The sequence below is a fragment of the Galeopterus variegatus genome, unplaced genomic scaffold, assembly GCF_000696425.1.
Source record: "Galeopterus variegatus unplaced genomic scaffold, G_variegatus-3.0.2 Scaffold5621, whole genome shotgun sequence".
Taxonomy (NCBI): Eukaryota; Metazoa; Chordata; class Mammalia; order Dermoptera; family Cynocephalidae; genus Galeopterus; species Galeopterus variegatus.
In genome coordinates this window covers 5,922-33,414 of record NW_007731732.1, presented here as the reverse complement: position 1 = coordinate 33,414, position 27,493 = coordinate 5,922, and the positions used below count along the sequence as shown (strand labels likewise).

Below are 27,493 nucleotides of genomic sequence, written 5' to 3'. Positions count from 1 at the left end.
AGGGTTCGGATCCCACATACAGACCGGTTCCCGCTCACTGGCTGAGCGAGGGGCAGGCGCAGTGCCGAGGGTTGCGATCCCGTTGCCGGTCCCGGTACTGGCGCGACACTGAGGGTTGCGATCCGTTGCCGGTCACGAAAAAAGACAAAAAGGAAAAAAAAAAAAAGAACTGCAAAAGTCAAAGTAATATTCTTTCAGAAATATTCACTCCAGTAGCTTCAGGACAGGCCAGATTATTTAAATTTATAATTACAGCGTGAGGCTAAGAGTATCAGGGATGTTTGCTATTCTCAATTTTTTTTCAACTAGCCTTGTGTGACCAGCCGTTATTGACTCTGTTAAAGTAGTTTAAAATATTTTCTTTCAGGAAATTTCTAATTTGTGTCAATAAATGTGCTTTACTTCAAATGCTTGGAACTGGAAGCTTTAAAAACATGTAGATTAATACAATAAGTGGCAAAACTATGACAATATATGCATCTCAGATTGTAATAGTGATAGAGTATAGGATCTGCTAACTTTAAAGTATACCTAATAGTACAGCTTAGGTTAATTTTCTCTGAGAACCTTATTTTTCTAATTATCAATCTTTATAAGTTTATATTTGTTAATAAGACAAATTCAGACAATTCTTAGAATGTAAGTAGTGGGGTGAGGTAGGGGAAGCACTTATTTTCTAAGTACTATCTCTACTGGAAATACAGCAAAAAGTATACAGCCCCTCATTCCTGACAGGACTTGATAGCTCTGCCTTGAAATTTTGGGGATCCTTCAGAATCTCTAATGTTAAACTCCCAAATCCTAGTTATTTACCACTGGAAGCAAATGTGTGTAGTCATTATGCACCATGCACCATCTTGTGGCAATATTTAGAAATTCATCTTTTTAGAAGTCCTTAGATTAAGAGACAAAGGCAACTCCTTATTTCTTATTGCAAAACAACAATTTGCAAACCATTTCCTTCACATCTTCCCACCCCCGAAACAATAGGTTCCTTCTTTAAATAAATTAGATGAATCCTTTGGGAAGAACTAAAGCAGCTAGAATGACCAGGGAGGAAGAATGGTTGAGAAATCAGGCTCTGGAATTAGACTACCTGAATTAGAATCTCAGATTTGCTATTTATTAACAGCATAGTCTTAAGCATGTTACTTAGCCCCGTATGAATTAATTTTCCCATATGTGAAATGGAGGTATAATAAGACTACCTTATAGGCAGACAACCAAGGATGACCAGAATTGGAGGAAAATATGGAACATGTGAAAGTTCAAAATAAGTAAATAGAAAGTGGATGAAAGAGCAACAAGATAATCAGGAATGTAATAAAACTTACTTTAAGCTTTAATTAGTATTCTCAGGGATATTAAAGATTAAATTGCAACCATAAAATGAAGTAGGATGCCATTTAAAAAAAAAAAAGAGAGCAAGCACAGGGAAGTAAAAACTATGATTTAGTACAATCTAAAAGAAAGCAAAAAGAAAAGGAGACAAAATTTAAGAGACAAAAGGGGGCAATCTGGGAGCCTAATCTGACTAATAAGTGTTCCAGAAAGGGAAAACAAATCAGAAAAATAATTTGAGAAAATGTTCTAGACATAAAATTATGTGAGACATAAATCTGCACATCAAAAAGGCTTACTTAATGTCAGTTAGAATGACTAAAAGAAGATCTACAAATGAGGCATAATTGCAACATTTCAGAACATCGTGGACAAAGAGAAAATCATAAATGCTTCCACGGAACAAAAATCAAAGTTGCAGTAGTCTTTTTATCAGCAACACTGGATGCTAGAAGTCAATGGACTTAAAATTCCAGGGGAAAAATGATTTTTAACCCTGTGTTCCATGCCCAGCCAAACTATTAAGTGTGAAAGTAAAATAAAGATATGTTAATATATTCAAAGATTGAGAACATTTTACTCAAACATCCTTTCTTAGGCAGTTGCTTGAGAATGAGCAACAGTAAAACAAGGCAGTTACTCAAGAAAGAAAAAGTCAAGGAATCCAGGTATAGTAAATTTAGCTCAGTAACTTAAGAAAGTTCAAGGATGACAGCTATAGGACAGGCCTAGATTGCATTAGGGAGAGTACGTGGGTCGGTGTCAGGGGAGGAGCTCAAAGAAGAAGATATCTATGAGGGGAGAATAAGTGGGTGAGGTGTTTCCATGTATTGTCTTTATCCTTGAAATATTGTATGAACTTAAAGAAACTTTTAGTGTAGATATTGCTAGACTAAAAAGTAAGGCAATAAAACTTCAGAGAAAATGACATGCTTCTCAGGAAAGAAAAACACTCCACCTCATTCTGCATTCGAAATATTTTTGCTTTCTATGTATCTCTTAAATTGATTAATTATCTCTAACTCTGTTATCACCACCACTCTAGACTGTTACCATCATTTTCTTGCCTAGACTCCTACAGTAGCCTATTTACTAGTGTCTTGCATCCATTCTGCTCTATCTCAAATACATTCTCCATATTATACTCCATGGAGGGATGTTTTTCAAAATGTAAATCTGATTATGCCTTTTCTTTGGTTAAAACACTTCAGTGGCTTCCTATAGCCCTTAGAATCTAAATCATTAGCATCTCCTACAAGGTTCTACACAGTCACACGGTCAACCAATCCCTAAGCAGCAGTGTGGTGGCAGCTGCTATGTGGTCTTGCTTCACTTCTATAGATTTGGCTGGTAATGACACGAGAGCCCCAATGGATTTAGGTAGTTTATTATTTACACAGACAGCAAAGCAAGCTCAGCATGCGATCAGCTGCTCCCATCCCCAATCCCACAGGACTTGACACTGAGCTAGAGGGGCCAGATGACACGTATGGTGGTTGCTTTGTTTTTGAGGAGTGAACTCTAGGCTGCAGCTAAGCAGTTTTACAGCCTGCAGCTGTACCTGAAAGGGGCAGAGTGGAAAGTCCCATGCTTTACTGGAATCAGGGAAGCAGATGAGAAACTACGTCATGGCAGACTCATGCAAGATAGGGAGCCTCCTGCAGGCTAAGGAGGCAGATGAGAAACAGCCTTTGACAGCTACTCAGGAGACTACCTATCTTGCTATATTCTAAGGAGGATCACTGGGCATTCTGCCAACAGTTGGGCCTTACCTTATAAGGCCTATGTGGAGACATGCAGTTACCAGGGTGCATACAAACCATAGGGTGCCTTTTCTACCACTGCATTCTCATCTTGTGCACTTTCTCTTATTTGCTGAGCATCAGCCACACTGGCTTTCTTTTAGTTTCTCCAATGTGCCATGCTTTCCCTTGTCAGAGCTTTAGCGTATGCTGTCCGCTTTGCCTGAAACACTTTCTCCCGACTCTTTGCCTTGTTAACTCCCACTGTTTCTTCAGTCCTCAGCCCAACATACCTGACCAGGATAGTTCTCCCTCTGTCACATAGCATGGTGTACTTCTTGTTCTTAGCATTCAGAACAATTTTAGTTTTATAATTATTTGTACAATCTTGCATTAATGAAATAGTAATGATAATATATACATTAATATATTAGTTTATCACTTAATACTTTAAAAATACTTTTACATAATTAATTCCATTTTATCCTTTATTGTCTGTGAGGTAAACAGAATAGGTATTATTTTTAATCCACTGCATTTTCTTTTTTTTCAGATAACAGCCCATATTAGAACTTATGTTTTCTTACGCAGTTTAGTGTCCCCTGTACTTCACCACTGTGTCTTTCCTATAAATACATTAAATATAAGGCAACATACACTAAGCAAGAGGCACAAAGAAAAAGCTGTAGGGGCCCAAAGGAGAGAAAATTTACCTCAGATGAGGTGATCACTGTAGATCTTCATGATAGAGGTGCCATTTGAGTTGTCCTTGAAAGTTGATAGGCTTCTGGTAGACAAGGAAGTGAGGGTCTTCTAAGATGAGAGGTAGTATCAAAGGTACAGTCATAGAAAGGCATGGGACTACTTGAAGAATGGCAGTTAGATGTTTTGGTGGATATAGGGTTAATATGGGAGCTAGAAAGGGAGGCTGGAATTAGATTGTGCAGGATCTTGAATATGGAATTACTTTTGTTGGCAGTAGGAAATAACTGACATTTCTAAGTGGGCAAATGATCTAATCAGAGTTGAACATTAGGAGTATTAATTAAGCAACAATGTGCTGTATAGAATAAATTGTAGCTTGGAAGACTAGATTCAAAGAAACTAGTTAGTGAGAGGTAATGAGATCACGACTTGGGGCAAAATTTCTCAACCAGTAAGTCATGGCACACCTTACAAATTTTGATGTCAATGCCTTTCAACCAAAGACCACTAGGAACATACCTGTATTTGCAAAACTTAGGTTTATTTAATGTGCTGCAGTAAGTGAGAGCACAACACCAACAGAATTGTGGGTCATCTCAGGGAGTTGGGAGCAATTTATTATAGGATTTCAACTGATTCCTTAGGAGAGTTTAGGGAAAACAGAGGTCAATTCTAGATTGGTGCTCTGAAAAAGATTTTTAAAATAGCAGTCATTTGTGTTAGCCAGAAGAGGGGGATGTTTCGTTATTTTTGTGGTTCTTTTATGGTCTTCTCTCTAGTTTCAGAAATAATTACATGACAGTCTTATCTCTGTCTTCTCCTGTGGCCTCACAATGGCCTTATCTGAGTATTGTTTATATTCTCAAAGTTGTTTATGTTCAGTTGGGAACACTGTGGTTTAGCCTCAGGTTCCAGCTGCCTGGGATTTTTTTGTTTGTTCTTTGTTCGTTTGTTACTTTATCAGTACCCAATACATTGATCTGTTCAACTCTCATAGCAACCTGCCGGTTGCCTCATATGGTGAGCAGCTTCATCCATTTACCCCAGGCTGCTACATTTACAAGTACTATCATTGTCTAGATGTGCCATGACTTGAAAAAGATTGGTTGAACAATGGCACTGAAAATGAAGAGTAAAGGATCAAGAAAGGTTGTAAAGGTTTTCAAAGCTCCCCACCATCTCCGAAATTTCTAGTTCACTTAAAATCTATGCTCCAGCAAAAATAGCTGATTTTGGTTCCTGCAATCTTTGGTTTTCTGCTTTTGGCTATTATGCCTTCTGCCTGGAATATCTTCCCCTGGTCCCCTTCTCATGTCCAGACCCTGTCTGTCCAAGGGCCGGATCAAATATCTATACCCACCCCCCAAGTTACTCTTGACAGCTAAGATCAAGAAAAAACTGCTTAAAATATAATAAATGAAGAATAAATTATATATTTGAGTAATATTAATTCTAGCTTAGGTGAATTTATTTCTAACACTTATTAAACATATGTGGTGTCCAATTTACTAACTGCTATCAGTGGTGTTATCAAAATGACACAAGGTTTGTTTTTTTCCGGGTTCTTCAGGCTTAAGTGTAAAGCAACAGAAAAGTTTTAAAACTCCATCTTCATTCTTACCTCATTCAGGACAAAAGTTGCTGATATTCTGCCGTATTTGGTTCTATTTATACCAGCGAAGTTGAGAGAAGCTTATAGGTGGCTGGGTGTTCCTTGTGAAAAGTTGGGGATAGGGTTAATAGTGGGGCAGGGATGAACTGTTATCAGAAATACCTTTTAAAAGGGCCAGCCCATGGCTCACTTGGGAGAGTGTGGTGTTGGTAGCACCAAGGCTACGGGTTTGGATCCCTATATAGGGATGGCCATTTAGCTTACTTGGGAGAGCGTGGTGCTGACAACACCAAGTCAAGGGTTTAGATCCCCTTACCAGTCATCTTTAAAAAAAAATACCTTTTAAAAATTACATGGGTTGTTTTTTGGCAACTGCAAGACTGAGGAAATCCCAGCCCTCTGAGGACATTGAATCTCATTGTCCTCCTCATTGTTCTTCTTGGACTATCCTCCCCCACCTAAAAAAAACCCTCAATAAAATGATTTGACTCCCTCCAAAAACGTTACATGGGTTAACATTTGAGGAACTGTGAAAATAATAATCTTTTTGTACTGTCTAAAAGAAAAGAGACTGGATAAAAATTAATTATATCAAATTCACAGTAATAGATGTAGTAACAAGTAGGTTTGTTTTTCTTACATTAATTTAGGAATGACTGCCTGCAAAAAACCTGGAATCCGAGAATGCAATCATCATTGTAAAAATAAACATAAATGTGGACACGACTGCTGTGAGTTCCATAAAACAAGATTATTTCAGGCATTAAAAATTAAGGGCATTTGATGAATAGTAATGACATCCTAACTATCTATGTATGATATTTATATTATGCAACTTATAACTTTCAAATAATTTTCTTTCTTTTGTGGGAAACATGAAAAAAAGTAAATATTAGATGTGAAATTTTGAATAAATTTGACTTTATATGAACAATATGTAAAGTCTAACCTAGAGAATCTAAAATTTCCTTTCCTAGGTAAAATTGGAGTTGCACAGAAGTCAGAAGTTAAAAGATCAACAATTTCTTCATATTTATCTGATTTAAGAAACAGGAATGCTGTTTCATCTCTTCCTCCAGTTAAACGTCCCAAGGTTAGTTTTAATGACGTTTGTCCCTTTCTTCTGTAATTAAATGTATGTAAATATTCGTTGTTCTGTGTGTCAATTAGGTAGGTATTCACAGTATACTTTAGAATTACTTGTGGGCTTGACTAGGAATATGATCATTATTTGTAATCCATCTATAAATGTACTTTTAGAACATAGTTATGTAGCCCATCCCTCATTAGCCTTTTTTTTTTTTTTTTTTTTTTTTTTTTTTTGTCCTTAACCAGAGAAGAGGGAAAAGGAGAAGGATATGTAGCTTGGCGTGGCTCAGCAACTGAAACTAGACCCTCTTGCCCTTTCCTGGCTCCATCTGTGCTGAACTGGGCTGGGAAGTCTGAATTTGATTTTCATTCTTGCACCTAGATGAGTACTGAGCAAGAGCCTCCCTTCCACGTGATAAAGAAATGAGAGTTCCTACTGGTTGATAGTCTAGTTATTAGCATTATCTTAAGCCTAAGTCATCATATTCTAGGAAAGCTCTTTTCTAGAGCTTTTATAAGAATGAAGATTCTACATCATAAGGCTGAAAGAAGGTGAATGTTGGCAAACAGGGAGAGGCATGAGGTTTGAAATGGCCCCACCTTCTCAGAGATAATAGTTTTTTATTAGCACAAGTTTTCCTCTTTCCCTCCCACTCTCCCTCCCTCCTTTCCTTCCTTCCTTTCCTTTTTTGCTTCTGTATTCTTCCTTCTTTCCTTCCATATTCATGAAGCACCAAGAATAAGCCGAGGTGCTAATATACTCATATAGTGATAAATAAGATAGCTTTATTCCCAATCCACATAGAATTTATACTTCACTGAAGAATACAAATAAGTGAACAGGCCTTTTCAATATAGTGTGATGAATGATTCTGTGTCAGAAGTATAAGATACTTGAGTTTAGATAGAAAGTGTACTCAATACTCATTCAATAGGCCAGGAAAGGATTCCTAATAAATGTGATTGAGACCCAAAGGATAAGCCAAGTATGGAGGAGTGGGCACCAGAATGGGGGTGGGGAGGGATAGAGAAATATTCCAGACATAGAGAATATGCAAAGGTCCAGAGGTGATAAAGAGAAATATCTAAAGGAAATGAATTACAAGTAGAGGAATAGAGAGAGATGAGGCTGAAGAGGTAAGTAGGAGCAAGATCATGCAGACCTTTTTGCCATTTTAAGGACTTAGACTTCATCCTGGAAGATGGGGAAGCCACTGAAGGGTTTTGATCAGAGACATGATCAGAATTGCATTTTATAAAGTTCACTCTGGCTGCAGTGTAGAGAAGGGATTAGAAGATGATAGAATAAGAACACAGGGACACATTAGGTGGTTTTGCAATAATCTAAACAAAATGATGGCCTAGTCTAGGGTAATGGCAGCAGCAATGGACAGAAGTGGCTGGGTTTAAAATATTTTTCACAGGTAGAATCAACTACCTTGATACTCAGAGTGAAGTAGAAGGAGTAGTCAAAGTGATGCCTAGCTTTCTGTCTTGAGCACTGGGAGAAAAGTGGGCCTTATTAGGTAGGAACTATAGTGGAAAAGCAAGTGGAGTACAGATTGGGAAATACTGAATTTAGAAACCTGCAAGATATCTAGACAAAGATGTTGGATACAACTGTTTGAAAATCAGGAGAGAGAACTAAGCTAGAAATATAGATTTCAGAGTCATTCACATGTGGATGATAATTGAAGCCACAGGAGTAAATGAGATCTTTGAGAACCTGTAGAGTGAGAAGAGAAGGTCTAGTAAAGAACCATGAAGAATGCCAACATTTAAGAAGGTCCTGAGGAGATCTGACTTGTCCTAATTTATCGATTTTTTGACTTTATGCACCAGCAGGAATTTTGCTGTTTGGCTCACTTGTTAAAAGGTCTTGATGTGAAATTGATGGTTAAACTTGTATTTTTTTTTTCATTAATAGATACAGATGGATAAATCTCAAAGTGTGGACCTTAAAGAGTTTGGTTTTACTCCAAAACCTTCCCTTCCCAGTATATCAAGGTACAAATAGAATGTTAATATCTAAGGTAAAATATTTGTCGTAAACTCTTTCTCCAGATAACCACTTATTCAGGGTAAGGTGGTCCCTGGCTACCCTCAGATCATAGTAATCATTTACTTTCATAATGAGGCAATGACATCATGAGTTTCATTATCTTTCATATCCTAAATTTATTTGGAACTCTATGGTTATAGAATACTTTAAGTCATTAAATCATCTCTTTCCCCTCAGTTTCTCTCTGCTTTCTAAACTAAGTAACAAGTATACTCTTAAAAGGGAAATAATTGGTGTGCAAAGTCTAACCTTTCCATTCAAGGGCTCATTTCATATTAATAATACCTCAGATATATAAATTACACTTTTGTGCATTATTTCTTTTGGCCTTAACAACAACCGGTTCATAAAACAAAGTATTTTTATCCCATTTTATAGATGTAAAAAACCAAAGCTCCATTTCCAGTTAGTAAGCAGAAGGCCTTGGATGGTAACTCAGTGTTCTTTTCCTGTATCATGATGCCTAGAAGACAATAGTATATGTAATTTCCCTTCTAGATAAGGGTACTCTATGAATATATGCAGAGACAACACTTAATATATTTAACAACAGGAACTGATCAATCAGAATAGATGACAGTACTACTACTAGAGATCCGAGCTTTTGTTATATAACTGAAAGTAGCATTAGCAATAGATTTTTAAAGGCTGTACACAGATAGCAAATATTTATTTGATGTATATAAAGATTACTAAGTATTGGTTGCTCTCATTAAATGCCTGTTTTTATACTTTACTAAACAGGCTGGGTATAGTTTATAATAGAAGTGTTGAGTAGAGAAGCCATATTTTTTTTTCATTTATACGAAGAAGTAGTTTTCAAAGCCAGATTAATTTTAATATTTTCTTTAACATTTTTATGGCTTTCTTTATAAAGGCTAGAATATTTAAACATACCTGAATTGCCTGTAAAGGAGCAGTGGCAACAGCATGAAATATGTGGAAAAGTTCAACAAGAACCATCTGAATATCAAGGTAAAGGTAAATTACCATGGATATTGACTTGAGAAGAAATATGCTTTATCATTACTTTGGATTGACAGTAATGTTATTGAAAAACCAGCATCTGAAATTATTATTAATGTGGCAACATTTTTCTCTTGGGTTATTGAGCCAATTTTGAATTCTTGGGTCTTTTATTCCATATGGTCTTGCTATGTCATAGATTTTTTTCTTTAAAAAATCTCTTCATTACATAGTGTTGACTTTTAATTTAAAGATAATATGAGGAACAAATGAGAAAATAAGGGATCCTTGGGTATACAGAGTAATGAAATGCTGAACTATTACTCTCATACATTTTTAGAATTATTTAAAATAACTTTGTAAAATTAGTCTAGTTTTACAAAATAGCTTTGTGACCTTGGGAAAATTATTTAACCTCTTTGGGCCTTAGTCTTTCTTTAAAACAAGGGATTGAATTGGGTAACTTTAAATATCTCTCCAGTTCTTAAACTGGAGAGATTTAAAATTCTTAAAATTTCTATGAGAATATGAGAATATAACCTAGATTGTGGGGTATAGCTGGTGAGTAATCTAGACTTGCTTTTTATCTGTTTCTGTCATTAAATTAATGAGATAATGCGTTTAATCCTTCAACACTGTGCTTGGTTTATCATTAACTTGGGATACTGCCATTAATAGCATCATTTCCCTGGATAATGCTATTAAAAGTCTGTTAAAATGTGAGAAAAAATCCTCACCATTGAGTTGTTTGTTCAAATGGCTGTAAGTAGAAGTGGTAAGCTTGAGGTTTTATGAAAATAATTTCATGTGTTTGGCGTTAGCTTCTGTTGCCACTCTTTTTTAGTACTGTCACTTTATGCTTCCTCTGGTCATAATGTAAGATCATAGGGAGGCAAGGACTGGAGTTCTTAGGACACTATGCAGACATTAGGCCCAAAATGAGATCCAGAAAAGTCTTCTATTCTCACCTGGAGAATCACAGCATTTGTCCAACTTGTTCAAAGTCTGAATATCATTACAAAGTGGATAGGAGATATAAAATTATCAATGTTCTTATTTTTATCTCCCTTTAACCTATAGCCCTCTAACTTATTCCTTCCTTATACTACTGCTCTATTCCTTGCCCTTCTCCATACCAGAGTTTTTCCTTCCAATTTTGTGTTGTATTTTTGTGTTCTATTTACAGTTTTCCGACTTTCATTTCTTTCTCACCCACTATTCTAAATCCAATTTATAATATGATATGAAAATCCCATCTAGATATTTAAACTCCCAATAATACCTATATTCCTTTTTTACTGAGTGGGCAACTTTATTTATTTTTAATTTTTTTTAAGAAGGAGCTGTATAGTATAGTAGCTTACAGGATCTGGAATCAGTCTGCCTAGGTCTAGAGGTCCTAGCTCTGCCATTTATTGTAACCTTTCATAGTACTTAACCACTTTGTCTCAATTCCCTCATCTGGTTATATTTTAGGGATTTTAGGATTAAATGAGATGATGTATGTAAATCTCTTAGCATAGTATCTGGTACTATTAGTAGTAGTAGTTGGGTATATTTATTATATTTTTCACACATTACTCTTTGGTGGCAAAACGTGCTTTAAATGTATTCAAATACTGCTTTTGAGAATGTTTGAAGGAAAGCATGGCAATTTTTATCATTTGTATTCTAGTTTCAAGAAGTAAAGAATAAAAAATATCAGAAATTATGAGAAAGTATGTTGAATCATAAAATTTAAATTGAAAGGGACCTTTGTGCAATTTCTCATTTTATAGAGAAAGAAGACAAGACTCCTAGAGATTAAATGACTTGTCCAAAATTACATATCTAATTAATGGCAGGTCCAGAAATAGATTTCATATCTCTTGATTCCCAGTTCAATGCCATTTCTATAAAATTAAATTGACTTTTAGTTATCAATAGAGAATTTAAAATGGAACTTATAGTATATGAACTCTTTCAACTTTCTACTTCCCTGCCTTGACTATATATTTCTTTATCTCTGCACCCATCTTTAATCCTCTATTTGTCTAAAAAGAAATACTTTTTCTTCTATTCTAGGTTTATCTCTCTACCTGTAACCTTAATTCTATCCAATTCTCACTTCCTGGGACTTTAGGAGACCAATCCTTTCCTCACTACCATATTTTCATTCTCTCTTCTCTATTGTCTCTTTCCCTTCAGCATATAAATATGCTCCAGCCTCTTCCTTCTTTAGCTCCATGTCTCCATCTAGCTGGTAATGATCTTTTTGATTTTAAGTGATAAAAATACTACTCAAATTGACTTAAGCACAAAAAAAGGTAACCAATTACTCATGTAAACTGAAAAGTATGGACATCCATCTGGCTTTAATCTTGGCTAGATCCAGCCACTCAAATGATTTCATCATGCCTTTGGCTTTCTCCTAATCTTTTAGTTATACCTAAAAGATTGCTAATTGGCTTTGTTTTTTAAACAGGCTTTCTTACAAGGTGGATATCCCTAACTCACATATTCCCAGTTTAGCAGCCTCAGTAGAAAAGATAGGCTTCCCTGTTAGCTTTGGCAGACCAGAGTTTATGCTAACTGTCCTCATTTGAGTCATGTGTTCATCCCTTGATCAATCCCTATAGCCTGGGACCCAAGGAAGGCAGAGTATCATGAATGATGGCCTTACCAGGATCACATGGAATGGTGCAGGCAGTTCCCTCAAAGGAAAAGAGGAATACTCCTATTAAAAGAAGGAAAAGCATGCCAGGCAGACAAGAACAAAAATTCTAGAAAGAGCAATTTACACTCAGTATGTTCACATCCTCACATCCTAGTCACTCTTCATTCATTAAAATTTTGGTTCTCTCTCCATTGTTCCTTTGAAATTGCTTTTGTTCAGGCCATTTAGTGATCTGCTAAGTGTTGAATTCAGTGAATTTGTTTCAACTTTTATTCTCTTGACCTCTGCAGCATTTGACACTTCTGGTCTTAACTTCCTTTTGGAAATCTCTCCTTTGGTTTCAATTAAACCATTTCTATTGGTTCTGCTGCTACTTCTCAGATTGTTTGTGCTTCTCTTCCTGCTGATGTTGTAAAAGGATTCTTTTTGGGTTTTTTGTTGCTTTATTCTTCTTCCTTTAAAAACTTTTTAAATTTATTTTTTTATTGAAAAGTAATTGATTTTGCATATTTGTGGGCTACAGAGTTGAGTATCAATACCTGTGTACAATGTGAGATGATGAAAGCTAGATAATTAGCATATTCATCATTAGAGAACATAATCATTTCTTTGTGTTGAGGATATTCAATTTCCTCTCTTCTAGCCATTTGATAGCATGCAGTAAATCAATGTTAATAATAGATGCCTAGCTCAACTATACATCAATAGAACTTATTTTTCCTAACTAGCTGTTTTGTGTCCATTAACCAATTTTCTCAGCTTTTTCTCTCCCCCTCCCTCTCCCCCTTTCCCACCTCTAGTAGCCTGTTATGTTCTCTCCTAAAAGTTCAACTTATGTTCTTTCTTTCTTCTTTCTCTTTCTTTCTTTTCTTTTCTTTCTTTCTTTCTTTCTTTCTTTCTTTCTTTCTTTCTTTCTTTCTTTCTTTCTTTCTTTCTTTCTTTCTTTCTTTCTTTCTTTCTCTCTCTCTCTCTTTCTTTATTCTTTCTCTCTCTCTTCTTTCTTTTTTCTCTCTCTCTTTCTCACTTTAAAAACTTTTCCTAGACAATATTGCCCAAGCCCATGTCTTCGATCACTAACTATATTGTGATGATTTCTAAATCTGTATCTCCCATCTAGATCTTTCTAACTCCAAATTCACCTATATAATTACCTTCCTGGACATATCCACCTAAAAGTTAACATGTTCATACCTGAACTCTTTCTATCTTCTAGATACCTCATACTGTTCCTTTTCACTTAGCTCAGCGAATGAACCCTCTTTCTAAGCTGCTAAAGGCAAAAAAAAAAAAAAATTCCTAAATGCCTCATCTCATATGTAATTAATCACCAAATCCTAATTATTTTGCCTCCTACACATCTCTCGTATCTGTTCTTCCCTCTCTATTCTTTCTGTTGGTACTCTAGCTTAAGTATTCATTATCTCTCATTTATTTTTTTTCATTTTTTTGTTTTTGCCAGCTGGCCAGTACCAGGATCTGAACCCTTGACCTTGTCGTTGTCAACACCATGCTGTAACCAAGCCAGCTAACTGTCTAGCCCTTGTCTCTCATTTATTGCAATAACTTTCTTACTTTTCCCTCTGCTTCCAGTCTCATCCTCAAATCCATAACTATTCTGAGTGATCTAACAGCCATATCTGATAATGTAAACCTTTTGCTAAAACATCTTCAATAGTTATCCTTTGCCTATAAGAAAAAAGAATCTCCTTAACATGGCAAATGAGTTTCAGCGTGATCTGGAGCTTAACTGCCTGTGCAGCCTCAATGGGCCCAGCCTTCTCTTTCTACTATATGCTCCAGAAATCCTGAAAACTTACAGTTCCCCCAATTTTTCTGGTCTCTCATATTGCTGTGTCTTGTACATGCTATTCTCCCTTCGTGGAATATCTTGCCTTTCCTTCTTGCTTTCTTTACAACCACAGCTCTATCAAGCTCAATTTCCTACTATTTCTTCCTGTGTTATCACCTTAGGGGTGTCTGACTCCCTTTGCAGTTTTAGGTCCTCTTTCCTCTGCATTTCCATTGCACTTCGTACCTACTTCCATTTTTAGTACATATCATATTTTGTGTGTGTGTGTGTGTGTATCAATGTACAAAAGTAGAATAATGTGAATTATATTTGTAGGTACAGTTGAAGGATAAAGTAGGATTTGGATAGGTGAAAAAGAGGATAGAAGATATATAAAGTGAAGGAAACTCAGGGATGTACTAAAGCAATCTCACACTGGCTTATGACAGATGATTGTTAAATTTTCAGGAATCTTTCAGCCACTAATACAATTTTAATTATATAAACTTTAAATTAAATAAATTATGTTAAAAACAAAGGCAAAAAATGCTGAAAACTCATCACTTTCTAATTATTCTACTACATTGTATTATTATCTGTGTTCTTAATGTTATTTATCTATATGGTGGAAATACTAAATAATGGGGTGCTACTGTACATTTCATCCCACCTTCTCACTCAGTGATGTCACATTAGTAGCTTGAGATTAGTTATGGTGGGAGTATTTATACCATGGGAATTAGCAAACACCACCAATCAGGGTTTGATTTATTATTTTATTTATTGTTTAGACTTAAGAAAGTGATGGATAAAATGTCAATGGTATAGATTAATTTTAACAGTGTGCTGTGTCTGTTGCCATTACATTGTGAATGACACAAAAAATTGAGGGGATATTCTTTTAGTGTTTGAAAACTAGTATCTAATTCAGTAAAGACATTGCTTAAGTCTATGATGAACGAGTGAAGTTCAAACATACGTCTTTGTTGTTTTAGTTTCATCTTACTTGTTAAAGTCAGCAAAAATATTAAACAACATTCATGTGAGAACTACACTTATTTATCAGTTGCAACCATAGGTTGACTACAGATAGAAAAGTGGCAAAACTCAATGAAAACATTAGGTGAGAATCAATTAGATATATGGGATTTACAGTTAAGCAAGCTGTATTGTTGTATATTTTATTATTATTTGTAAATGGTGTGCTACACATTGTTTACATTAGTAAAGTTTATAGTAAACATGTATGTATACATATGTATGCATTTTTTGGAGAGGCTGTTATTAAATATTTATTAGTACACTACTATGTGAAAACTGTACAAGTAAAGGCATTTAGTCCCCATAACAATCTTTTGAGGTAGGTACTGTTATTATTTCCATTTTGCAGAGGAGAAAACTAGGCTAAGGGAGATTGAATTACTAGTCTATGATCATATAACTAATAAATGAGAGAAGTAGAATTTTCACCGAGGTAGTTTGGCTGTAAACCCAGGCTAACAACAATGAATAACACTGAGAATTTTTTAGTAGGATAAAAATAATATATTTTGGACAAATGTATTTCATAACAATACTCAAAATTAACTTGTAGGGAGAAGAGCTGGAGGATGAAGACCATTTTAGAAGCTATTGTAATCCATTCTTGAAGTAGAGTTATTCTCATATGAGAATTAAGAGGAAGAATTAATTGTCTAAAAAAGTCTACTGAAAATTAAATTTAGTGCAACTATCAGTATATGTAATACAGTAAATAAAATTGACTGAACAAAATATCCAGCAATTCTTGACACAACGCTTTTGAAAACTACTTCTCAAGAACTCTGTTTAGTAGTTGAGAGACGTATTTGATATATCAACAGGTAATGATGCTAGTGGTTAAAATGTACTTATACTCTTTTATACATACACATAACAGATTTTTCTAGATGGAATTGTCCTACAACTTCAAATGAGAAAGCCCTTCAAACAATGCTGTTCAACAGAAATCTTCATGTATCCAGAAACCAAAATTTGACAGATGCAGATAAAAGCAGCCCTTCATTTTCAGAAGTTTTGAATGTGAACTTTGAGTTGGGAAATGAAATTTGGGATGATTTTGATGATGAAAACTTAATAGAAGTTACTGACTTTTCAACTGATACTGAGAAGACAAAAACATCAGGTAAAATTGTATTTTAGCCAGAAATAATTTCTTTAGAAATTCTTTGAATATTTTTCATTTCAGCTCCTGGTACTAATTTTCTTTGCCTTTTTTTGTGTGCTTGTTTAATTAGATTTGGTTTGTTAAGATCATAATTTTTAGCAAAACTGAAAATGTGACCCTTCCACAAAGAGCATTTTCTACCTTAAGGACAGAGGTCAGGATTATTCCATGATGATGATAGAGCAAATGAGCTTTTTCTATTCTCTTGCTTCTCTCTCTTGTTAAAGACCCTATTCAAATTCAGATTGTTTATTGAATTTTCCCGCATGAAACAGACTATCCTGCTCTCCATTCTAAGATTATACTTGGTCTGTTAATATTTGTGGAGGACAAAAATACTGCATTTTTAAAAGTATTCATCTGCGTGCAAAGAAAATAAAATAACCTTTATTTCTAATAAAGTTGAAATACTTTCTTTTCAGGTATAAATAAATAAATAAGGAAGGATTAGTTCCTCCTGTATTGGGAATTATATTTAATTCATATACAATCCCCAAATAGTATGACTTAGTTCTTTGAGTTACAGGTGAATTTACTCTATCTCACTAAAACAGAGAATTGAAAATTTTGGTAAGTGTATGACAAGATAGCAAATGGGGATACTCTCTCCCATGAGGGCTAACAGAAAAAAATCAGTCCCTCAGCCTTCTCACTCCTGTTCCCACAATATAGTTGCCTCTTAATACTCTCTCTTTTTTTTAATCTTTCAAGGGAAGCAATTAAAATTTAAAATATTATTGTTTCAGAGCACTAAGAATTACCTTCCAGAAAGAACAGGATTTGACCACCTTCACAAAATAGGCCAGGAAAGTATCCATGATATGTGGTCATTAGGCACACTTTTCTATATCACTGGACAACTGCCAATTCCTACCTCAAGATCAAATGTCATTGTCTACTGCAAGTTAATAGGCAATGTGTACTGATCCTTTGAAGTAACCTATGAGGGCATAGCTTTGTCACTTGGAAAATCAGTCTCAATTAATGCCATTTTCCCCTATGCATAGGCCACTTTAAATAATTACATGCAGACCATTGAAAATATTGAATGAAGTTTTACTTGATTATTTGGAGGAATTAAAAAATAAATATATAAGTAATGGTGGATTGAAGACCTTTTAACGTAGTGACTAATAAACTAACTTATGTGTTTTGAATTTTGCTTCCTTAGCTTTGTGCCCTTATTTCTCTATGCAAATCAAATTTGGTTATTGAGAAGAATTATTCATTTCTTCCTTAACTAAATCATATCTGTTGGAGAGAGCCCTTATAGAACTTGTGAAAAGCTTTCTTCAGCTATTTTCTGGCATTTTATTTCAAAATGTTATCTCTTTACATAGGATTTGGAAATACTTTGAGTTCAAGTACCAGGGGAAGTAAATTACCCCTCCAAGAGTCAAAAAGCAAATTCCAAACAGAAATGTCAAACAGGTAAGTTTTAGAACTTTGATTTATAATACTTATGACTTTATATCCTTTTGACACATAATTGGAGCTGGGGATCAAGTCATTAGATGTCGGAGAGGCTATAGGGTATTAGCCACTCTAAACTCTTTTAATCTTAGAGGTATATTTCTCAAAGTGCTGTTGTCAAGCCACCTGCATCAAAATCACCTACAGGTGCGTATTATAAATGCATATTCTTGGCCCCCATATTAAACTTACTGAATCATGGTCTCTGGGACCAGAAATATTCATTTTTATAAAACTTGAAAACCGAATAAGGGTTTGACAAGTAGAAAGGAGGTGGATAGGCATTCCAGGTATAAAGAAGCATCTGTAAAGGGATAAGGCTTGATAAGGTATCCCATGCTCAAGAATCAGTAAAGTGTGGTATGTATATGTGGCCTTAGCATTAAGGCTGAGATTGCCATGGTCTGATTTTAAGGTCCTTGAATGTTATGCTTAGACACCTGTACTGTATCTAGTAGGTCAGGGTCATAAACTCAACTGCCTTTAGGATTTGGGGGGCCAAGGCCAACTGTACAGTGTCCCATCTAAAGGCAACAATCACTACTCAGCATCAACCAGTCGTTGCTATGCAGGAAAGGTGAGTCTAGTGTTGTTAACTACTCTGATTCTTCAAGCAAAGTTAAGAATCTGAAATTTTATGTATCTCATGATTTTTACATGTTGACAGCTAATTCAAAAAAATGTGATATACTCTGCAGCATCCCCTCTCCAAATAATAAAAATAATGATGATGATGATGTCGTCTGTAGGCCACATGTAGACTAGGGGCCTCTAGTTTCCGACCTCCATGGTAGACATTGAGGAGCCATCCAAGATATTTAAGCACAGGGAAAGAAATTTGTTCAGGAAAAAATCATTCTAGTGGAAATATGTGGAGTGAATTATAGAACGTGGGACCACCAGAGGTATGGTGGTCAATGAGAAGGGTAAACTGTGATGAGGCCTAAACTGGGACAGAGGTGATAAAAACAGAGAGGTAGGATTGGAGTTTAAAACATTTTAGAGATAAAGCAGATTCAATTTGGCAGTTGATAGGATATTATAGTTGAAGAGGAAAGAGTAAATGGCAACTGGGTAGATGGAGATGTTATCTGAGGATATAGGAAATATTAGAGATTTGGAAAAGAAAACAATAATATTAGAAATATTCAATTTGAAGTACCTTTGCAGAAATGTAAAATGCATTTGGAAATATTGGGCTTGATTAGAAATCAAGGGAGAGAGGGCCGGCCCGGTGGCTCACTGCTACAGTGCGCCGCTTGGGAGCGTGGCGGCGCTCCCGCTGAGGGTTCGGATCCCACATACAGACTGGTTCCCGCTCACTGGCTGAGTGAGGTGCGGGTGCAACACTGAGGGTTGCGATCCTGTTGCCGGTCCCAGTCCGGTACGGGTGCGACACTGAGGGTTGCGATCCGTTGCTGGACACGAAAAAAGACAAAAAAAGGAAAAAAAAAAAAAAAAGAAATCAAGGGAGAGAAATTGTAGCCAAAGCTAAAATGTTTCCAAACAGGAGAAATACTGACAGCTTTTTATTCAGTGTCCAATCCACTAATTAAGGATTATTTATTTCTCTGCTTTAAAAAAATACTAAATTTGTGATATCTTTTGGAATTTTTGCTATGATTTAGTCATTTTACTGATCATTGGTATCAGCATCACAGAATCACAGATTTCAGAGAATTCCAGAGCAAAAGGGACTTAAAGTGTCAGTTAGTCTCCACACCACTGGATCCTTGAATCACCATTCAACATCACTGGCAAGTAATCATGCCATCTCTACCAAGACTTCTCCGGTGACCAGGAGCTCATTCACTCCAAAAATGCTTCTTCTGTGTTTGGATCTCTCAGACTATTCAATAGCTTTATTATATCTGCCTAAAATTTGTCTTTTCATTACTTCCATTCATTTGTTCTAAGTCTGAGTTATGCAGAATAAACAATATAAGTCTCAAAGTACAAAAAAACTGTGTAGAGAAGCCAAAATAATAAGTCAAAAGTAGGAAGATAACAAGGCACATGAACAACTTTTTGCACACCTTTAAAAAACTGCAAATAATTTTGAAAGAATTTGGAAGTGACTAACAGAAGATAAGTGGGTTTAAAAATGGATCCTAATAAGAAGCCTCTGAGAAACTGGTATCAGGACCAGTTTCTGGAGGACCCAAGAATCTGGGATGGAAGGGAGACTTGCTTTTCCTTTTACACTCTTTTTACTATTTTATTCCTTAGCCACATATATGTAATATTTGTTAATCAAGTACAAAAAGATCCAATACTATCAGTATATGTGATTCTCCCATACTCCCACCCACTGCTCATTGCTCCTTGCATGGCTGTTACATTTTAGCCTTTAAGTGTCAGCTTAAATTGTCACCTCCTCAGAGATGCACTGATGACTGTCTTTTAAAAATGGGTTTAAGACTCCACACTGTTATTTCCTATGATATTACCCAGTTCATTTCCTTTATATAACTTCAGGATCTGTAATTATGTGTATATTTATTTTTATTCATTGTCTGCTCCTCCACTAGACGATAACTCCCTGAGGGTTTGTTTACCATTTTATATCCAGCTTCTAGTACAATATCTGACATATGGTAGTGAATAATAAATGTATTTTAATGAATGAATTTAATGCAGGAAATTAAGGGTGAATTCTAGCAAATACCTAGAGATAAGCAAATAACTAGAGATGTCTATCTACAGTGAGACCAGAATAGGGAAAGGAGATTAACAGTTAAGAAAGTGGAATTTAGAAAAGATTCACAGACATATAGGTGATGGACAATTAAGCATAAGACTATTTTATTTTATTTATTTATTTTTGGTGGCTGGCTGGTACAGGGATCTGAATGAACCCTTAACCTTGGTGTTGTAACACTGCACTCTAACCAACTAAGCTAACCAGCCAGCCGAGACTCAATTTTAAAGAAAATTGTTGAATAATTATTTTGTAGTCCCTTAAAAACAGTATTCTTACCTAATTTGGAATATATAACTTGTGATTTGTTCTAAAGGAAAGGAAATATACGAAGTTCTCCATGAGTATAAGAAATATAGCATCAATTTTTTGTGTGTGATAAATATGATAAACTTTAATCGTGTTACCAAAAGTACAACTATTGAACCAAATTAGAATGGTTCATTTTTCTTCTTTGCCATATTTTACAAACAATTAATTTTAATTTTCAGTTTTGTCTCATCACATGAGAAGCCAGATTCTGCTATGTCCAAGTTCGGTGCATCTTCCATGACAAAATTACTTCAACAAGCTGGAAATGCAAATATTGTAAGAAGAAACACTTCTTTGCTTTTCTTTTAAATTTTGCTCCAATGCTTTAACTTTCAATGATTGCTATTTTTTATCTCAAAATATAGGTCCATTTACAAGGAAAAAAACAGCAAAGTCTGTCACCAGTGATTGAGAAAATACACTTTACTCACTGTGAAAAAATATCAAATTCTTTAAATTTTAAGAAAGTGGATTTTTTTATTAGCGACAGTGAATATAAAAAAGAAATTGACTTCAGGTAAGAACTCTTTTTTTTTTAAAAAAAGATGACCGGTAAGGGGATCTTAACCCTTGACTTGGTGTTGTCAGCACCACGCTCAGCCAGTGAGCGAACCGGCCATCCCTATGTGGGATCCGAACTCGGGGCCTTGGTGTTATCAGCACCGCACTCTCCCAAGTGAGCCACGGGCCGGCCCCAGGTAAGAACTCTTTAAAGACATATCAAGATTACATCAATAAAAACTTTTTACAGAGAAATTCAGCATTTATTTTTCCTGGCTTCATTTTAAAGATCAGAACCTAAATATTTTATTTACTAAAGACATTGACATTTTGGACCCCTGATGAGCTAAGCTCTTAAGATATTCAAACATCAAATGTCTCAGTTTTTGAAAACCTATTTTTGACGCTATTAATTAAAACATTATATTGAGTTGATAAACTTACTTTAACTGATTTGAATACAGTATGTTAATTGTATAAAGTGTAAAGTCACTGGAGAAATCCAAATGAGACCAGCTAATTTTTCAAAGCTTAAATTGTGTTTTAGTCAAACAGGTTCAATGAAAAAGTTAAATTAAAACTAATCAGTGTCTCAACTGCTGGTCATTTTAGAAAGGGAAACTCTGTAGCAGTTTCTCTCTCATTCTTGAAGGGTCACACTCTTATTAAATGACATTACTTTCCAATATGTTTAAAGAAATACCTAAGAGACTTAGTTCCTACCTTTTACAGTTCACCAAGTCTTATTTTCCCCCATAGACTTCCTAAAGGTTCATTTGCTGTATTAACCTCACAGCAATCTTCAAGTTTATCTATGTTGTCTTTAGTATTACATTATTGTGTATTTTTAAATAGATGGTGCTACAAAAATAGTTATTTTTACATTTGTTTTGCCCCCAGTAGGTATAATCCTGATGATGAAGCTGATGAAATAAAGTCTTTTCGGGAAATATTTGATGGTATCTTCTGAAACAAACAAACAAAAAATACTTCTTACATTAATAAGACAAAGTATAAAGACACCTAATCATAAAATGTTTTTTATTTTAAAAAAATAGTTCATAATTGTTAGACAATTGTTGTTTTCTCTTGAATTTGATTAGTTTTGTTGACTTTTTTGCAACAAAATATATGGACTGATTTATTTTCTATTATATTCTAATTTCTTGAGAAGCACTTTTACAGTAGCTTTGTTTCAATAAACTGATAATTAAGTTGCACTTAGAAATTATTTGGTTATTAATTGGATTTTGATTGGAATTTGACAGGAACCAATTTAAATTTTTATTTTTATATTTTCTTAACAAGAAAGGTATTCTGTGAAAGCAAAGTAATGTTGTCAGTGAATCTATTTATTGTATGAATTATTCACTAATATTGTTCTCATGTATTTTGTTTTACTAAAGATTTTTAAGAATCCAATGGCTTTTTGAACCTGTTGTTATCTAACTTTGACCACCAATAAATGAAATGTTAATCAGTATATATTGTTGTTTTTGTTTAGCTTGTTCTTCTGTGTTGTGAATTCTAAAACTTTGTTATGTTGACTTTTACTATAGCAAAAAGATATTTTTATATAATTTTTTAATGAATTATATCTCAAATTTATTTATTGATAAGTAGTATATAGGCACCCTAAGCAATGTTTATTATTATCTAATTTACTTGTAGATACTGTGTGAAGTTGAAGCCCACTTAAGAAATTTTAGAAAATATTTTTTTCTTTAAGCATAAAAACCTTAGAGGTAAGAGAAAAAAAGAAGAGATACTTCCAGATAAAATTGTTACTGTTATTATTTGTAAACATTTATGAGGCACCGTATGTATTAAACTTATGTAAAAAGCTTGAACAAAATTAAGAGGCTTTGTTTCTGTGTTAAAAAATAAGGGCAACCAGTTCCTTTATTTTAGTCCACTTTACAATTGATATGTTTCTGCATCTGAATCAATCATGCTACAATCTTTAAAGGTCCTTATATACCATTAAAATGAAAAATTGGTGCACTACAATCTGCTCATCTTGCATACATAGACTTTGATACTAAAGAAATAGCAATTTAATTCAACATGACTTATTCTGATAAAAGCACTGTACTTGGTACTGCAAAGCATTAAAAAAAAACACTGTTTCTGCTGTCATGGAGCTTACTTTACATTCTGGTAGAGAAGATACTTCAAAAAGTTCACGGAAAGATTTGTATTATCTTTGGAGGGGGGGGGGGCGAGGTGTGCGCATCTGACCGGTATAGGGATTGAACCCTGGACCTTGGTATTATCAGCACCACGCTTTAGCCAACCTAGTTAACTGGCCAGCCCTTGTATTATCTTTTAATTCTATTTTCCCGTGAACTTTTTGAAGCACCCTTGTATATGATAAATAAAATGTAGAATACATTGGAGCAGTGATTTTCAAACTTCAGAGGACATAAGAATCACCAAGAGGGCTTGTTTGAAAACAGATTGCTGAATGTCATACCCACAGTTTCTGACTCAGTTGATTGGGAGTGAAACCTGAGAATTTGCATTTCTAGCAAGTTCTGAAGTGATGCTGATGTTGCTGGTCCAGGGATGACACTTTGAAAATCACTGCAATAGAAATTTAAAGGGCTGTGGGAATACATAAGAGAGAATATAATCCTGGTTATGGGATCCAGGAAGCCTTTATAGAGAAGTTAAAATTTGGGCTGAACCTTGAAAGATGAATAAGATTTTGGGGACAAAAATATGAGAAAAAGACGTTCTAACCAGTGAGAACAGCCTGAGCTGAAGTCCAAGTGAGGAAATTATCTATTTGGGAAGTAATGAATAGATAATTTTAAACATAGGTTAGTTTTATAGATGTTTGAAATATTCCTTAAGGCTAGACCATGGAGGGCTTTAGATACTTAGCTAAGAAACCTAAGCTTTATTCAGCAGATGGTATTTCCCAAACTTACTTGATCATAAGAAACATAGGGATAAATATACTAAATATATCAATACCTGGACCTCACCTCAGATTTCCTGGTTCATAATCTCCAGTGGAGAGGACTGGGAATTCTATGGTTTTAAAGAGAACTTCAGTGGTTCTTATGATTAGGCCAATTTGGGAAACACTCAGGTGGACAATAGACTCACCTCCTACAAAAAAAAAAAAAGAAAAAATGGCAAATTGACAGTATTATTGTAGACATGCCTCACTTTGTGCAAGTGTTTACTTGGAAAATTATGTGAACATTAAATATATGTAACTTCAAAAAAACCCCGTTACATATACCAACCACTTAAAGGAGTCCAGTAGCTGGCTACTCTTCATGAAATGAATAACAATCCTAAGTTTTCCTATCTGTAAATTAAGTTTTAAATATATTGGATTTATTTATTTATATAAAATGAATTATATACAACTATGCTTTTCCCAGAAGTCTCTGTTGGAGTAAATGTTTTCAAACGTTTTCTCAATTAAAAATTTCTCAATAGGCTGTATTATCTTGTTGGCAAAATGGCACCTACCTCATAGGTGTGTAATGAGAATTTAATAATGTAATAGAAAGCCCTTAGTTTAGAAATGGATGTGTGGTATGTGTTCAGTAAATGGTAGTTGTTTGTACCTCCAAAGTGTTCTTAACAGCACTTTAAATGACCCATTGAGAAGGGGGGAAATAATAAAAATATTCATTTGTTTTATTTGAGTTGCATTGAATTGCATAAGGATTTGACAGATGAACTCTTGACTTTCCGCAGATATATCATTCATAGAAATAATTTTATCCTAGACCTCCCTTCTACATATAATTCTTCATGCTTTCAGGCAGATCCGTCCACCCCTATCTCCTTCTCACCAACATTATTAGTTGGTGTATGGCCAGAGCATACAAATCTATTTTATAATTAGAAAATAAATCTGCAAATTCTATTGTAATACATTCTAAAGCCAAATAGAAATGATTGCTGAATTATTCACTGTTTTAAGTTTGGTATAACTTAATCCTTAGTTGAATCATACAGAGTCTTTTTTACCTTGACCATATTTCTAGAAAACATCCTCATCAAGCATAGTAGCTAACCATTCTCTGAAGGCCCCTAGCCTAGGGGGGGTCACATGAATAATATTTACTTATGGCACCCTGGATATTAACAGGTGTTGGTATTTATGAACTTTTACTTTTGTGGGAACAGAGAAGGCACCAGTGAGAATGAAGTAATGGCAAGGAAGAATAAGCTAAACTAGGCCTAGAATTAAGCTAAATAAGCAAGCTAAGAATCTCAATCTGGGTTTTGGTTAGTTAGTGGAACAAAATAAAACAAAAGTAGAAACCTTGGCACTTATCTCTTGTCATTTCAACTTTTGGCTGCCCATAGTTAAAGACTTTGCTACTCAAAGTCTGATCTGCAAATTAGTAACATGGGAAACTCCTGGGATCTGGTTAAAAGTTGAGAGGCTCATGCATCACCTCTGGCCTTTGGAGTAAGAATCTGCATTTTAACATGATTCACAGGTGACTGTGCACATTCAAGTGTGAGAAGCACTTGTTTAAGGTGGAAAGGAAAGCAAAGGAAAAGAAGACAATATCAGAATTTTAAGAGAACCCATTACAGAAGGCAAGTATAAGAATAATGATGATTTGGTTTTCTACATATATATTTCCTATTTTAAATATAATATGGTGATATAGCTCTTGTTTAATTGCCTTTCTGTATAGGTTTTCTTCAGCAACTGAGTAAATTATCCTTATAATTCTCATGCATTAACTAGGTATTTTTTGTGTAGCTTGAGAGGCACTTAGACACCCTATAGAGTTTTGTTTTAATTAATATAACAAAAGCAGATAATTCAAAAGAACAATATTTGTTTCAATTTAGAAACCTTTTTCCCAAACTAACATGACTTAAAAATTCCAACATACCTCAGCAAAACAAAACAGAAACAACCCTCCCCACCAAAAATCCTCATAGTATTCTCAAAGTATTTTATTCTGAAAGGTTTAGAAAAATGTGCATAAACCTTCACTTGCATATTATATATTGCGACTAGAAAACTTTTATTTTAAAAAGGAATTAAAATTAAGCTGGTGTTAGCATTTTGCCTGAAATACCTCCTTATAATAGTAAATGGCTTCAGTCCTTTGGGAACTACACATGTAAGAAAGTCATTATTTTTTTTTTTTAAGCTTCTACATTGATCAGTTTGGAAACATAAATTTTAGAAATTTAGAAATTAGAAAAAAATTTTTTAACTATTTAAATAATCATTGAAAAATAATTTTATCACTATCTTTTTTTACTGATTTACTGTGAGTTTTATTTTATTTTTATTTTTTTAAATTTGATTTACTTTTGTCAATATACAACGTGGTTGATTATTGTGGCCCGTTACTGAAACCTCCTTCCCTCCGCCCTTTCCCCCCTCCCTCCCAACAGTGTCCTTTCTGTTTGCTTGTCATATCAACTTAAAGGAATTGTGATTGTTGTGTCTTCTTCCCTCCCCGACCCCAGTTTATTTGTGTATTTATTTATTTATTTTTAGCTCCCACAAATAAGTGAGAACATGATATTTCTCTTTCTGTGCCTGACTCGTTTCACCCAATATAATTCTCTCTAGGTCCATCCATGTTACTGCAAATGGCAGTATTTTTAAAAATTACTTTAATTTTTTTTCTGTTGTTATCTGATTTTTTTAAACAAGAGAAATAAATGTATGGTACAATGAAAGAAACTTAGAGATTCTAGTTCAAAGCTTCAACTTACAGAAGGGAAAAGAACCCCCCCCCCCAAAATTAAATTATTTGCCCATAGTTTCCCAGCAAATAATTGGTAGAAACAGAACTGGAACCCAGGTTGGTTCCTTGCTTTTCCTACTTCAGTTCCTGATATTAAGGGTTATATCTCAATGCTTCCTTTCATAGACTTTTTATCTTTTGATCAGAAATGTAAAACGTACTTCAGTCCACTCTCTTCATCCTTAAATGTGTTAAAGAATTCTTTCCTAGCTATGAACTATAATAGTTCAGTTCTAAACACAACTTTACCCATAATTGTGGCTACATGTATACTTTTGAAATATTGCAGACATATATCGTAGTATATGGTACATGTAGATTAGGATGGTCTTGCTATGTATTACTATTTGAAAACATAGTAATAGTTTATTGTTCTTTCTACTCAATAAATAGTGATTAAATAGCCACTATATGCTACCCATTGTATCATAAACAAGTCCTAGAAAGATGAGTATGACCAGGTCATTTTTCAAGGGGCTCATAGATAATCCACATAACAGTGATAAAAATGCAATTAAATGCCTTTGAAAAGTTATCAAGAGCTTTAAAAATTAATATCACCACCAGCAAATTATCAAA

The 27,493-nt window shown here is 34.6% G+C and overlaps 1 protein-coding gene across 1 annotated transcript in view; it reads left to right on the top strand.

Annotated features, from left to right (window-relative positions):
- Positions 1–23,010, top strand: part of HFM1 (HFM1, ATP-dependent DNA helicase homolog (S. cerevisiae)) — a gene marked incomplete at its 5' end in the record, with an annotated part of 91,488 nt that extends 68,478 nt beyond the window's left edge. Inside the window, 9 exons of the mRNA XM_008589732.1 lie at positions 6,051–6,131; positions 6,378–6,493; positions 8,417–8,496; positions 9,429–9,526; positions 15,881–16,126; positions 17,509–17,599; positions 20,834–20,930; positions 21,020–21,171; positions 22,056–23,010. Of these exons, the coding sequence (XP_008587954.1) occupies positions 6,051–6,131; positions 6,378–6,493; positions 8,417–8,496; positions 9,429–9,526; positions 15,881–16,126; positions 17,509–17,599; positions 20,834–20,930; positions 21,020–21,171; positions 22,056–22,125 (1,031 nt within the window). The remainder of the gene's footprint in view (positions 1–6,050; positions 6,132–6,377; positions 6,494–8,416; positions 8,497–9,428; positions 9,527–15,880; positions 16,127–17,508; positions 17,600–20,833; positions 20,931–21,019; positions 21,172–22,055) is intronic.
- Between the last annotated feature and the right edge of the window lie 4,483 nt (positions 23,011–27,493).